Raw genomic sequence first — 14,578 nt, 5'->3', positions numbered from 1 at the left:
CTAGTCATGAATGGTTAATGACCAATCATGGTTGGTTAATGACTAACTAGTCATGACTGGTTAATGACTAGTTATTCATGACTTGTGACTAGTAATGTCTAGTTATGACTTTCACTTCAGATGTAATGGACAGAGTCATGGCCGCGAGTATGGGCCATTAAAGGCTTTCGCCTTAATAAAGGGCTTGTGATGGATGTTGGGACGCAGGTCGTCGTCAGTGCGCCGCACACCCAGCGCCTCAGCGGCGACAGCAGCGTCCTCTGCGGGCAGCAGCGCCCGCCAACGTGGCGACAGCCTGAGCCAGCTGACGCGGCTGGTGGACCATGGGGAGCGCCAGGGCTGGTTCCCCTCCCGCATGCCGGCCCACATTGGGCGGCAGGTGCGCGAGCAGAACCTGCTGTTCGCCCGCAACCGGGACGTCTACAACACGCACTACTTCGACTTTGTCGCCGCCCTCACCTCCATCAACATGGTGGGTCTCTCGGTCTTCCGCTGCGCAGCATTTTGTTGCGTTTATTAGTGCAAAAGCACTCATACACTCACCAACGCCGACTAAGAATCTGGTCACCGCACGAACGATCTTGCCTAGTAACCGAGCTTACCCGAGTTAGTCAGGTAAGGTTAGGTTAGTTCGGAAGGTGGATAAAAATGATAGGTGTAATGTTAAGAGATCAGAAGTGGACGGATTGCGTGAGAGAACAAACGCGTGCTACTGACACGCTAGTTGAAATCAAGAGGAAGAAGTGGGCTTGGGCAAGGCATGTAATGCGAAGGAAAGATAACCGCTGGTCCCTAAGGGTAACGGAGTGGATTCCAAGAGAAGGCAAGCATATCAGAGGGCAGCAGAAAGTTAGGTGGGCGAATGAGATTAAGAAGTTTGCGGGAATACAGTGGCGGCAACTGGCACAGGACAGGGTTAATTGGAGAGACATGGGAGAGGCCTTTGCCCTGCAGTGGGCGTAGTCAGGCTGATGATGATGATGTTTGGAGGAGCATTGCGCGAACTACGCTGGCGGTTGCTTGGGAAGAGGATGGGTCTGATGGGCATCACCATGGAACAGGGATGCGGCGGACCCCTGCATTGTATTTGTATCGTATTTATTTCGTAGGTAATGCTATCATCTATGATAAAGTATTATAATGCTTTGATACCTTTTGTGAAATCAAAAGTAGGAAGTGGATTGTGTTGGGATATAGGACCCGAAAAACAAATGAGCAGTGTTCTGTTAAGACCAACTGAGTGGATTACAAAGAAAGGAAAACATAGCAGAGGGGTGGGGGGGGGGGGGGCTATAGCTAGGGCTCAGGATGACTGCAATTAATACTACAGTATGTATCAAACTTGAAGGGGATCATGAAATAGCTTGATTATATCGATAATTCAGTATAAAAAAAAATGGTATTAGAAAAAGTTTATTTGTTTTGACTACTATCAAAGTGTCCAAAAAACTTTGAGAGCCTTCTTTGTTACATTCTTAGAGTAGAAAAATTCAGGGGGCACTTTGGCTGTCCAAAGTGTGTAGAGGCGAAAGCGTTTTCCGCACCACTTTGACTGCTTCTGTGGCACTGGTGGCGTCACATGTAATTGAGTGCTAATTACTAAGTGACGACAAATCACTAATTAATGGTTAATTACTGATTGTGCCTGATTAGTAATTAACTGCTAATTAATGACGCTTAAGCTTCGCCTTTAGGAGTGGAACGCGACAGCGTGTTGTAGTGTTGCCCAGGGAGGAACGCCACGGTTCCGTGGGATGCCTTGCAAAGCTTTTTGAGGAAAGGAAATGGCGCAGTAATTCTCTGTCATCTGGGTGTCCAAAGGCACTGTAGAAGAAGGGAGGAAGTGGGAGTGAAAGAAGACCGACAAAGACAAAGATGGCCATAATGAAGAAAATGAAAATTGTATTTGAGGAAAGGAAATTACCCAGTAACTGTCTCACATATCTTGGTGGACACCCGTCAAAATTCAGGGGGGCACTTTTTTGACCTAAAGTGTGGTCACTGATGTGTGGTTAAGATGTGAAGCTTCGCCTCTAGGAGTGGAAGGCAGCGTCTTGCAATGTTTCCAGGAGTCCATAGAACGCCATCGCCCATTCGATTCTATTCCTCGCTCATCGGTAAATTGGTTTTTGAGGAAAGGAAATGTATCTGTCTTTCATATCTCGGTGGACACCTAAACCTCGCCAGAAGGGAAGGGAGGAGGATGGGAGTGAGCGAAGACACCGTATTCCCTAGACCCTTTGTTCATTCCAAACCATCGAGCTGGCATGGCGGAGTGGATAGCATGCTCGTCTCACACTCCGAAGACCGGGGTTCGATCCCCGAGCTCGACCAATTTCTTACTTGGTTTTATTTATTTATATGGCCTGACTAGAAAAGTTCATTAGGCTAATTGAGTAATTAAGCAATTAACTAAGCTCATTCCCACTTACTTGGAGCATCACTATACGATCCTTTCAATTGGTTGCCTGGTTACTAGCCAAAGTACAATTGGCCCCGTTTGAAATTCGCGCACTGTGACGTCACGACCGTTTCGACCAACTGAAAAGCGTGACATTTCTGTCGACAAGTGCTGCGTACAACGATGAGGCATTAAAGGCTTTCGCCTTAAAATGCAGTAGCCTTTAGGTTGCCTGCTATGGTGTTTACAGTGAGTGTCTATTGTCCTTCTTTCGATTTTCATGCCAAAACACTAGTTGGAACTGCCTCTTGTGCCCTTATATGCGGTGAATGAGTCATCACCTTCTAGAATGTTCCAGTACCTTCCATTGAATTATCCTGTGGGCTAGTACTAATCTGACCCACTAATTCACCTTAATCCATTTCCTGGGCTGGGCCTGCCTCCAGAAATTTAGGGGGTCCTTTGGAATTCAGGGGCGGTTGGCCAGGTAGCCTCTGCCATGATGGGCAGGTTGTGATGATGTCACAAAGTCTGTAACCTTTCTCGATCAGTCAGGATGGCCCCTCAGAGCAGATTGTGATGATTTCACAAGAAACGAGAAACTGCATGACGACAGCCTGAACCCATTGTATTAACCCTTTGCAGTTCAAAATCTTACCCACTTTGTGGCCGTTCCGGTACGAAACTATTTCGCCAGTTTTGGGCACCTCGAGAGAAAACAGCTGCTTTGCAAGAGCAAATCCTGGAATGTTTATTAGTGGTGTTTTTTTCTGTGCCCAAGTCTTCCAGCTTAAGAGGGTTCAGCTTAAGTTAAGGACAACGCAGCGAGCTATGGACAGAGAAATGATAGGTGTAACGTTGAGAGATCAGAAGCGGGCAGAGTGGGTGAGGGGACAAATGCGGTGTAATGACATCCTAGTTGAAATCAAGAGGAAGAAGTGGGCTTGGGCAGGGCATGTAATGTGAAGGCAAGATAACCACTGGTCCGGAAGGGTAACGGAAGGGAAGGGAAGGGATTCCAAGAGAAGGCAAGCGTAGCGGGGGGTGGCAGAAAGTTAGGTGGGCGGATGAGATTCAGAAATTCGCTGGAATACGGTGGCCGCAACTGGCAAAGGACAGGGTTAGTTGGAGAGGCGTGGGAGAGGCCTTTGCCCTGCAGTGGGCGTAGTCAAGCTGATGATGATGAGTTGAAGAGATGACACATCATGGGTAGTGAGGAAAACGCGTGCAGTTCAACCACGGAAAAGCTTGTCGAGTTGTCGGGCAGTGCTTGACAGCAGGCGTCTACAGCCCTGTTGCGTTGTCAGGGTGGTCCTGACTAGGGATCGCCACACACTTGTTGCATGTGTGTGTGATATTTCCAGGACAACATCCAGCACCCGGAGTACGACCAGCTGATGGTGCAGAGCCTGAACCTGGCGGTGAACTTCTTCCTCAACACCTACCTCAAGTACAAGAAGAAGGACAGGTAAATACCTTTCAGTGTGGAGCATTAAGTGACCCTCTGAAGGAAGGAAAAATGGCACTTCAGAAGAGCAAGGTTCCAGGCTAGTTGTTAATGCATTTAAAAGGACCATTTAAAGGGACACTGAGGAGAAATTGAAGTTGACTTGCATCGACAGAATACCAGCTCCTGATTACAAAAACGCCATTCATACTGACAACAAAGCTCCTGTAACATAGAAAAGAGCAAGAACCAAAATACAGGTATCGCCGCCACAGGCCAAACTCGCAAGTACAAGCTTCATGGCGTCATAGCACAAAACAGTGTTGCTAGAACCAATAGTTCTCGCAACACTAGCACACGAGAAGCTACGAATCACTGAGGCGCAGCAAATGCATGCGCAAATCTCCTTGACGTCGCCAGATGGCGCCACGTACCCGATAGCTACGCGCGCTCCTGCAGCGCCGGGACCAATCAGCGCTTGCTCTCAGCGGTATGGGGGCTCCCGGTATTCCGCTAACGGTAACAAGGTACACGTACGGTATGCTAAAGGCGTCTATTTGCGAGAACTTCGTTGACGACTTCGAGAACGGGATCCATTGTAACGCTGGCAAAACGCCGGTGCAAATGTAAACGAAGCGACGGCCGCAATAGCCGATAGATGCCTTCAACGTGCGGCCGGCGGTAGCTTTCTTTTCGGCTGCTGCTGGGCCGCACTGCTGGCCGCCAGAAATCACGGAGTCTGCGTTACGTCATGTGCACGTCATGTTTCACGTCTCTTAGTCCTCTGTCGTCATAGACGAATCCCAAGTTTGAATCAGAGCGGCGCGAAAAACTATTTCAACTTCGAATCCAAATTTCTTAGAAATAAATGCATCTTTCGCTGCCGGCCAAGTGGCAACAAAGCCATGAAATGCCGAACTATCGGATTTTGCTATAAAAAAAATATTAATAGTGCTCTCCTCAGTGTCCCTTTAAATGGGGCAGCTTGGATTGGCTAGTCATGACTAATTAGTCATGACCCGTGACTAACTAGTCATGATTGGTTAATGACTAACAAGTAATGACTAATTAGTCAATGTCTGGTTAATGACTAGTTAGTCATGACTAATTCGTTGACTACTTATGACTAGGGCCCGGAAATTTAGGCACTAAAGAACCCCAAAATAGGCAGGCATCTAGGCTCTAAAAAATATTGAAATAGGCACTATAAAGCAAAAATAGGCGCTTTGAATGACACTCTTTGTTCATAAGTACAAGATTTGCCAGTCAAGCACGGAGCGTACGCAGTCCTCAACTGAAGCAATAAAGCGCATTCTCAGGTTTTCGAACTTGAAGCTCATTCGGTTTTCGCTAAGCATAGCTTTGTACTTTAAAAGGCTTCTTTTGACATCACGTGAAGTTAGTGGCGCGAACCTAGACCATGAGAGTTGATAAAGGCTTAGGCCTTCAGGTGATCTGGCCATATCGTCTCCACGTAGAAAGTCTCTGATTTGGGAAATTGTTTCTAGGTATCTATTTTTTTCTACCAATTGTTGCATCTTCGTAGAAGCAGAAGCGCCGTTTCCTTCCAGTCCCCGAAGCGCTGCGGTACTTCTGCCACTAAATTCAACGATTCATCTATTGAGAGTCCAGCCTTTTCCAACTTTAATCATTCTTTCCGTCAATGTTGAGAAGATTGCACTATGTCAGGTCTCTTTCCAAACTCGCCTCTTGCTACACTTTGAGATAAAGACTTCGTTACACTATGTTCAAGTTACTATTCTAGAAAAACGTTCGGCCTTTTGCGCATGCATCAGCGTGTGCCTTTCACCATACATAGACAGACCGAGGACCGAAGTGCCGGATTTAGGCATTTATAGGCAGAAAGTGTGGTTAAATAGGTAGATTTTCCTAAAAAATGGCAAAAAGGCAGGCAAGTGCAAAAATCCCCCGTTTAGGCATTTACAGTAGAACCCCGCTGTTACGTTCCTCACTGGTGCGTTTTCCCGGCTGTTACGTCGTTTTCTTCGGGTCCCGGCATAGTTTCCATAGGATCCAATGTATTGGGAACCCCGTTGTTACGTCGTAGCTGAGGAAACGATCCCGCATGATATGTCGCAACCGGGCTCCCCGAACCCAACCGGGCAATGCGCGCCAACCGGCATTTTGATTTTTGACGAGTCTTGGCCAGGCTTGGCTACGGAACTGGCTGCAAGAAGCCGCAGGCGAGTTGGAGAGGCCGCCACTAGATGGCTATCTGCCTCGCGAACGCCGAATGCCGCGATCTTTATCGTGGGAGGTGGTGACGAGGAGGCGCGGCTGCGGTCGCTTATCTGTTTTTCTCAGCCAGCGTCCGCTTCGGCGGACGCAGTTGTTGCGACGCGCGTCTTTTCTTTTCTTTCACTCTTTCTTTTTATCTTTTAACTCTCCTCTATCTGCACTTGGCAGCGGTGGTGGCTCGGCTGGAGCCAGTAGGCAGGCCCGTGCAATTTCCTTTTCATCCTTCTCTCAGTCGCAACAACATCTTTATCGTGCTTTGATGGCGTGATAGCGTTGCGTAAGCGGAAGGCGCTTTCCCTTGAGGAAAAGCTGGACGTACTAAACGCAGTCGACAGGCAGTCAGGGCGGCCTACGCGGAGCAGCACGGCGAGCAGCCTACGAACATTTCAATGCTTGACGCTGTGCACAACGTCGCTTCAGCATGGACTGCAGTGAGCGCGTGAACTGCACAGCACTGCTGCATGCTGTATGGCCGCACCGCAAAGCAACGCTGACAGCAATGCGGCCTTTGCTATTGAGAAACGCGTTGTTCTTTCCAGCGAGCGAAAGAAACTGCAATCCACCATTCTCGATTTTTTAAAGTCCAATATGCGGAAATAAATTGTTTCAAGTCAAAGCTGCACTGTTTTCATTAATTTTCGGTGCTTTCCTCACTGTTGCGTTTTCCCGGCTGTTACGTTTTTTTTTCCCGGTCCGGTGAAAAACGTATGAACGGGGTTCTACTGTATAGGCATGTTTTGGCAAATGCCTAAATTTCCGGGCCCTACTTATGACTTTCGCTTCATCTATAACAGACGGACGGAGTTGTGAGTCAGCGCTCGTGTTTGTGTGTCGTTTCTTGAAAAATGAAAATGAAAATTGAAATGAAATGAAAATTGAAAAATGGCATTTGGACTTGTGTTTAGTGTAGCTGTGAGGATCGGCGCCAAACTGTGGCCAAAGCCGTAGAGGTTAGTGCTTGTTGGTGTATTCACTCTTGTGGTATGCAGTCACGTGTCATGAGTTGTGATGCATTTAGGCTGTCTTGTATGGAATTAAATTTTTGCCATGTCAGAACTGCATTCACTTTCTGGCAGTACTGCCCCGCACCATTTTTCACCGAAACGGCTTGCTCTAATCGAGCGCTGTCACAGACTGTACAATTTGGGCAGCTCATCTGGAATTCTCTCTTGAAGTTTGAGCTTTTGAATGCCTGTTTGCACATACCGTATTTACTCGCGTAATTTTGAACTCCCTTAATTTACTACACTGTCTTCTTTTTAACTATTACTCCCACATTTTACACTCCCTCCCATGCCAAACGTGCATGAAAGTGCGCGGAAGGCATGCTTGGGAAGATTAGCACGGCAGCATTACCATTATGCGACTGCAAAAGGTACGAGTGGTGAGGGGACAAATTGCACGCAGCTTACCCGGATCCAACCCAGATCACTCACGCTACCGGTTGCTTTCCTGGAAAGCAGTTGAACTACCAAACTGTCCGGTTTGCCACTAGTCAGCTGGGCTGCGCGCAAGGGCACCGTTTTATCGCCTTTTACCCTCATTTGGCTCTGACTGCTAGGTCCACGATTGTATTGTTTACTCGTTTCTTGGTTTCAGCTGCACATCTGACTTCACGCCATCCTGCGGAGAACTACATAGCGTGGGGCGGGGCGGAGGGCTATATAATTGAGTTAACGTTGTTTTTTTGTTTTTGTTTTGGACGCATTCACGAAATCGGCGTGTAGTTTGCACACCCCTTTTTGAAGCCTTAATTTAGGGGGAAAAAAAAGGTGCACCAATTACGTGGATAAATACAATCATTGAAAATAGCCCCATTCTACTGACGTCGCTCTCAATGCTTTCAGGGACATGGAGGGATAGTGTATAGTTGAGGTTATTTATTGCCCCTTTCTTGAAGCTTCTACCTGAGCTTGCTTGTCATGCAGTCGGTCTTCTCTGTGCAGCTCTGTGATTGGCGAGTGGGTCAAGTGCATCGAGACCATCATGTCGCTGAGCGAGGACGCCGCGTCGTGGCTCCTGCGATACATCGCCAGCGCTGGGGCGAGTGTGGTCAAGTGAGTATGAGGACCTCTTGAACTATTTTGTGACTGTGGGAAAAAAATGAATGTTTGATAGGTCTGAGACGTTATTTTTCTCTGCGGAATATGCAAGGTGTAAAAAGCAAGATTTACATGAAAATGATGGCAATAGAATGTGCTTTGTGAAGACATTTGAATGCAAATACTTGATATGAATATAGCGAAAAAAATAGCAAAGTACACAAAAAATCTGGAAACGAAAAAAAAATGTATTGATGAGACATTATCTCTTGTAGAAAAGATATGAAAAACATTCTGGAACGCACAGATTGGTGCCAGTTTTGTTATAAACTATGCGCAGAAAGTTAGGGTTTATAACTCAAAAACTTTCCAAGCTAGAAATTTTTTTCCTGACACTACATGAAAAAAAGGCCGCTTTCAAAGTATCCGTTATGAATTTTTCGCACTGAGCAGAAAATTTTCAAATTAAAATTTAATGTATCAAAGTATAACGTGATAAATGCAGTTTTCGACATTATCAATTTGAGCTGCAAATCTCTGGAGAAGACAAAAATAATTGCGTAAACACGAAAAGTATATCTGTCATACCATTTGTGATGATCTACACAGATGAAAATTATAAAAGGCAGTACAGTGAAACCTCATTATTGTGAACAGGTAAAAAGCTAAAATGGTTTGATATAGCCAAAATTTGTACTATGAACTTTCTTGAAAAACTCGCACTGAAACAGCAAAATTTAATCAGCCAAAGAACAGCATCTATGGGGGGACCTTTTATATAGTTTTAGCACCGTTTCAAAGGTGCTGTTGGTGATTGCCGAGGCTGCAAAAAAAAACAAACAAGAGGCCAGGTTGCTAGGTTGCAGGTCAGTTAGGTTGGCTTCCCCGCGAAGCACTGCAGCACACAGCGGTGGCAAACACCAGCTAGTGTGGCTTCCTCACGTTACAGCGGTGTTGTGTAAAAAGCTGGACACCAGGACAAAAAGCTAGCGCTGTTGTCGCCTCTACCCGTGGTACTTATGTGGAGCGGGGAGTCCTCTCTAAAGTACTCATCTACTATCGGTTGTCGCCTCTATGACAGTCGACGTGAGCAAAGGATGGCAGTTGCAAAGCTATGACAACCGCTGGTTCCGAGGCACTATCTATGGGTGCGAGAGACACAAATGGATGCTTACTGCCTGGCTACCAGCTGTTCTTGCTGCTATATCTTCTGCGCAAAATTGACAAAAGTGAGATAAGGCGTTAACCGTGACTCTAATGCTTGCTGCACCATCAGACACCCATGTAGTGAGGCAAAGCCTGCTGCCTGCTATCCGTTTTCACCAAAGGAGCTGATTTGTTTATGAATTAACAATTTTTTTTTTGTACACATGGCGCTCCACGCATTCTGCCAGAAACAGGAATTGGCATGGGGCGAGTACTAACTACACCTCTGCCAAAACTGGGTCAGCTCCGCGTACTGCTAGGCCCCCAATTTCTTAGGGTCGTTTTTTTGTAAAAAAAATGTTGACTTATATGCGGCAGTGTGCAGTACGCAATAGGTACTCCCTAAGGTTGCAGCCAAGAAGAATTCTTGCTGAATTGTTTCCCTGCTGTGCAAAGGAGCAATGTTGTGTTGCCCTCCTCTTTCCCCCCCCATCAGGCTGTACCTGCTGGAGTGCCTCAACAAGGAAGTGCGGCACACGTTCGCCCAGATCCTGGAGAAAGCACTGGTCTTCTGCCACAAGCTCGAAGGGGTGAGCGCACTGCTCTGCAGAAATGGCAGTGCTAATTTCACGGATGATTCTTGAGAAACAAAGTCGAAAAGAGAGAGGACTAAGAGAGGAGTGCGTGGGGTGAGACGGGCCCTGTCCTGCGTGCTTCTTTTGTTGTTTTCTGTTCTTTCGACTGGTTTCTTGAGCAGGATCTGCTGACAAGCTCAGGTACCAACTCTCCTGCTTCACTTAGCTGTACTGATGGTATAGTTACCAAGGGTGGGGCAAGGGGAAGGACTAGCAGAGCTAAAACCCTCCTCCCCCCCCCCCCCCCCCCTCTTTTGTGCCTAAAATTTGTGTGGCCCCAGTGTAAAAGCTTACAGGAGTATAGGCAGCAAATTTTTATTGCACATTTTCTTCTCTGTAATGATGCGTGACACACTACTATACATGGATCACCAGCACCAGTTGTGACCTCTGAATAATTTATGGTTGAATTTCTTCTCTCACCTGTTTCGGTTTCAACGGCCAAGCGATGGCAGTGACATCATAGGTTAGTATAGGTCCAGTGAGGCATGCCTAAAACTGAAATACAATCGCTGCTTATTTGTTTGTGATTCCAGCTCATAAGGCAGCATTGTAGTTAATTGAAATGCAGAGCGGCAGTTGTATCGTAGTTTTTTCATGCCTCGTGTGACCTGTACTTACCTTTGGCATCATAGCCATTGCTCGACTGTTGAAACCGTTTAAACCAAAACCACAACAGGTAAGAGGTTAAATTTTCTTATATGAGACTGACCAATCATAGGGGAATATCAAGAGGTGGTCCATGCATAATAATGTCTATACTCCTTAAATTTGAGCCCTGTTGGCTGCCTGTCTCAAAAGCTGTTGCTTAACTTATTGCAGCCTGTGAGTTGAGCTGTGTCTTTTTCTGCCACCTTGAGTAATAGGACCATTGTGAGCCAGATAAGTATATTAAAATAACATTCCACATCACTTCGCATAGCAAGTTTGTGCACAACGGCGGTTAAGTACTGTGGAATGCAGAACACTCAGAGTAGTGGATAATGGAAGTGAGTGGGCGAGTTGGTTTTCCATTGTTTGTTTTTCGCATGAAATAAAATCAGTTGCAAGTAATTGCTTTGTATGGCTCTTTTTTTCTGTCGTCCTTGTCTCTTTGAGCGCTTTCACTGTCAAAAGCTCAGAGTAGGTGGGCCACATAGCACACATCCTGTTGCCAACGTATCTTACCGGTACTCACCTAGGGGGCAGAAACGTGGAGGCCAACAGAGAGGGTTCAGCTTAAGCTAAGGACAATGCAGCGAGCCATGGAAAGAAAAGTGGTAGGGGTAACGTTGAGAGATCGGAAGCAGGCAGAGTGGGTGAGGGAACAAACACGGGTTAATGATATCCTAGTTGAAATCAAGAGGAAGAAGTGGGCTTGGGCAAGGCATGTGATGCAAAGGCAAGATAACCGCTGGGCCTTAAGGGTAACGGAGTGGATTCCAAGAGAAAGCAAGCGTAGCAGGGGACGGCAGAAAGTTAGGTGGCCGGATGAGATTAAGAAGTTTGCGGGGATACGGTGGCCGCAGCCGGCGAAGGACAGGGGGTCAATTGGAGAGGCATGGGAGGAGAGGCCCTTGCCCTGGAGTGGGTGTAGTCAGGCTGATGATGATGATGATGATCGTTGTCGTGCGCAGAGCCAGGTGGACCTGGACATTGTGGGTGCGTGCCTCATCAACCTGCTGGACCAAGACGTGGCTGACAACTGCTGGCACTCATCCCAGTACTTCTGCCTGCTCAGCAACTACGCCCAGCTGGTGAGGGGGTGTCATTGTAGCGAGCCGTGCTCTTTGAGGCTCTTAAAAACAAACAAACAAAAAAAGCACTTGGAACAGAAGCTCGGACACGCTTTTGACTTGTGACTCGTTCCTTTAGTTGTGCTGTTTTGAAATCTGTGCACATACATAGAGGATGTGTCACGCTTCAACGGTGACACACTTGCACTACTCCAAAACACACGAGCTCCACGCCAACAACCTTTATTGCACTCGTCTCCTTTCTTCCTGCCGGCGCTGCTCAGCCTGATGATGATGATGATGACTTGGCGATACACTAGCGCCCTCTCGTGACATCACCCGGAACTAGACCCTCCGCTGCCACACTGTCCTAACAGATGCTAAAAGATGGAAAGCAAGAAAAAGAAAGACAAAATTGCGAAATCGCGTTAGTGTCTGGTGGCTGCAGACTTGGCAGATGTGGCAAAGAACCACGTGTCAAAAGATACAAATTCAAAGCAAAAAGCGAGCGCTGCTGCGTTTCCAGGAAAGTGATGTTTTCTTTGTGGAGCGTTATGGTTGCACACAGTGCACTTCTTTTAAATTCAGAATGCTGCAAAAATTTGGCACGGCTTATGAAGCTCTGTACTTTTCCTTGGTCTCAGCTCCACCTCGTAGTGTGCGTACCTCCACTGATAGCAGTGGTTGGCCACGTGCAGTCTATGTTAATGTGCTGTCCAATACAGTAAAAGCCCGTTAATACGTAGTTGGCGGGAACGCGGGAATAGTACGCACTATCCGGTAGTACACCTTGACCAACTAATAAAAATTTGCCATTATTTGTGCCCCAAAAGAGGAGAAATTCAGGCACAGTAAATATCCAACAAATACACGTACGTATGTGCACTTTACGCATGCGCTAGTGCACTCTTCGTAGTTCCATTTTCAATTGAACGAATAATGTCCAACTTCTCCTTAACTGTTAGCATGCGATACTTCGGTCGCGTAGGCTTCGGCATGGTGCCCACCGTTCGCGCGCACACGGAACAAAGACGCGCTTTGCCTAACTGCAACACATCCACAACACGTCACGCGCGCTGCGAGGTTTCCTCGAGGTGTAGCGAGATCACATGACATGGGTAGAGTGGGGGGGTGACGGTGATGGTTACTGCGATAGGGCTGGCGACGATGCATTCGTGTGCAAGAATGCAGAAGTGGCCGACGCTTCTTGGGCTCCCCATTGACATGGACATCGCCACACTCGTCGGCGCTCGTTGGAACATGGCCAAAATGGCCGCAGTGTTGAATCGCCAGCAGTTTGCACGTTGACAATGCTCTTTGGAAAGGCGGAAAACGTTTTGCGTAATAGCATGGCGCCAGCCAAACCGCGACGGCAAGTACGCATTAAGCGGTAGGCAGTTCATGGGCTACTATGTTTTAAGCGGTCAGCCAATACATTGGTTTCAATGGTGGCTGCGCCGGGGAATTCACACAACTACATTTTAACCGCAACTACTTGGTAAGCGGGTACGTATTAATGAGGTTTTACTGTATTCTGGGGCCACTTCTCTGTAAAGAATGTAATCTCTGTAATCTCTGTAAAGAATGGTAGCATTGGCCAGAATAGTGTTTATAGGACACATGCAACTAATAAAGACCACAAATCGGATTTATTTTTCTGGAAATATAATGACTGCAAAGGACACATTGTGCATCTGCCGTATTTATGTGATTGTAAGTCGACCTATTTTTTTTTTTTAATTTGAAAATCCAAAGTGGGGGCGTCGACCTACAATCGAAACCAAAGCATGGCACCATAGATAAAGTCAAGACAAACGAGATATCAGGGATGCCACAGCGTGTTTCAATTTTATATTTGCTCTACAGCTATGCCCAGTAGCATTCAGCTATTCTGTGCGCTTGTTTGGAAGGATTTTTCATTTTTTTTTACTTTTAACTGCACACTCTGCATTCATAACAGAGTCGATAGGAGTGGCGGCAGCAATTCCGAGGAGTGTCAGTATGATCTGCATGCAAGTACACGATTGACAGTTTTATTTTTTGACACATGGAACTCCATAACTCACAACAGGAACTGGCAGCAGCTCGGCTGAACTTATTTTAGGCACTGCAGATTTGCCGGCTCTGCATGTCGGTCAACCCTGGCACTTTGGATGGTAATTTTCATAAAAGGCAGACATTTTCTGATGCATGGAGCTCTGCGAATCAAGGTGGGAACAGGCATTAGCACGAGGCGTGTAATACCCACAGCTCCCAAACCTGCCACCTTCAACACAGTATATGTTGACATGGCTTCGTGAAGCAGGGCTTCAGTGGAGTCTCTTTTTTTGTTTGTTTGTTTTTTCAATGTAACCGCTTTGTGTTCTAATGGAAAAATCTCACGATTTCAAAAACGCCTATTGTGTGCTGTTCGACCTGTTTTGTGGTGTGGCAGAAGTATTCGAAATATGTTCTTCGAAATCATTTGCAGGAAGTTACTATTTACTTTGAATTTGCTTCGAACCATAAAACACAGCGTATTCGCACAAGGCTAGTCTCTTCAGCTGCTGTTCGATCAGCAGGTTGGAGTGAGAGCTTGCTTCCCTTCAGCCGTACTGCGTCTTCCTTGCTTGATGTGTTGTGCATTACAGAACTAATCTACTGTGCTGTGAAATGAACAGTGAAGCAGGTAAAGCTTGATAAAGAATTCCGTTTCCTCCTGTGCCCATTGCAGGGTGCCAAGGCGTGCCAGCACCTCTTCAGGCTGGGTGCCTTCGAGAAGCTCATGGTGTTTCTCCTGGGACCCCTCGGGGCCAACATGGACTCGGAGGTGGGTCTCCATGCACTTGAATTTCTCTTCTTCGCTGGATTCTGCAATTCCTTCGAGGTGTCGGTGTGAATTGCGCGAGCTGTGTTGTGATTGTTCTTTCGACGTTGTTTTTTTTATTTCCGTG

General features: G+C 46.8%; 1 protein-coding gene across 1 annotated transcript in view; it reads left to right on the top strand.

Moving 5' to 3' along the window:
• Positions 1 to 14,578, top strand: part of LOC149367286 (ubiquitin carboxyl-terminal hydrolase 24-like) — a 183,727-nt gene that overhangs the window by 140,931 nt on the left and 28,218 nt on the right. Inside the window, exons 43-48 of the mRNA XM_089554944.1 lie at positions 208 to 472; positions 3,766 to 3,869; positions 8,054 to 8,164; positions 9,792 to 9,885; positions 11,547 to 11,666; positions 14,359 to 14,454. Of these exons, the coding sequence (XP_089411070.1) occupies positions 208 to 472; positions 3,766 to 3,869; positions 8,054 to 8,164; positions 9,792 to 9,885; positions 11,547 to 11,666; positions 14,359 to 14,454 (790 nt within the window). The remainder of the gene's footprint in view (positions 1 to 207; positions 473 to 3,765; positions 3,870 to 8,053; positions 8,165 to 9,791; positions 9,886 to 11,546; positions 11,667 to 14,358; positions 14,455 to 14,578) is intronic.

This window comes from Amblyomma mixtum, chromosome 1 (genome assembly GCF_055824585.1).
Source record: "Amblyomma mixtum isolate Tamu chromosome 1, ASM5582458v1, whole genome shotgun sequence".
Taxonomy (NCBI): domain Eukaryota; kingdom Metazoa; phylum Arthropoda; class Arachnida; order Ixodida; family Ixodidae; genus Amblyomma; species Amblyomma mixtum.
This window is presented reverse-complemented; position numbering and strand designations above follow the sequence as displayed.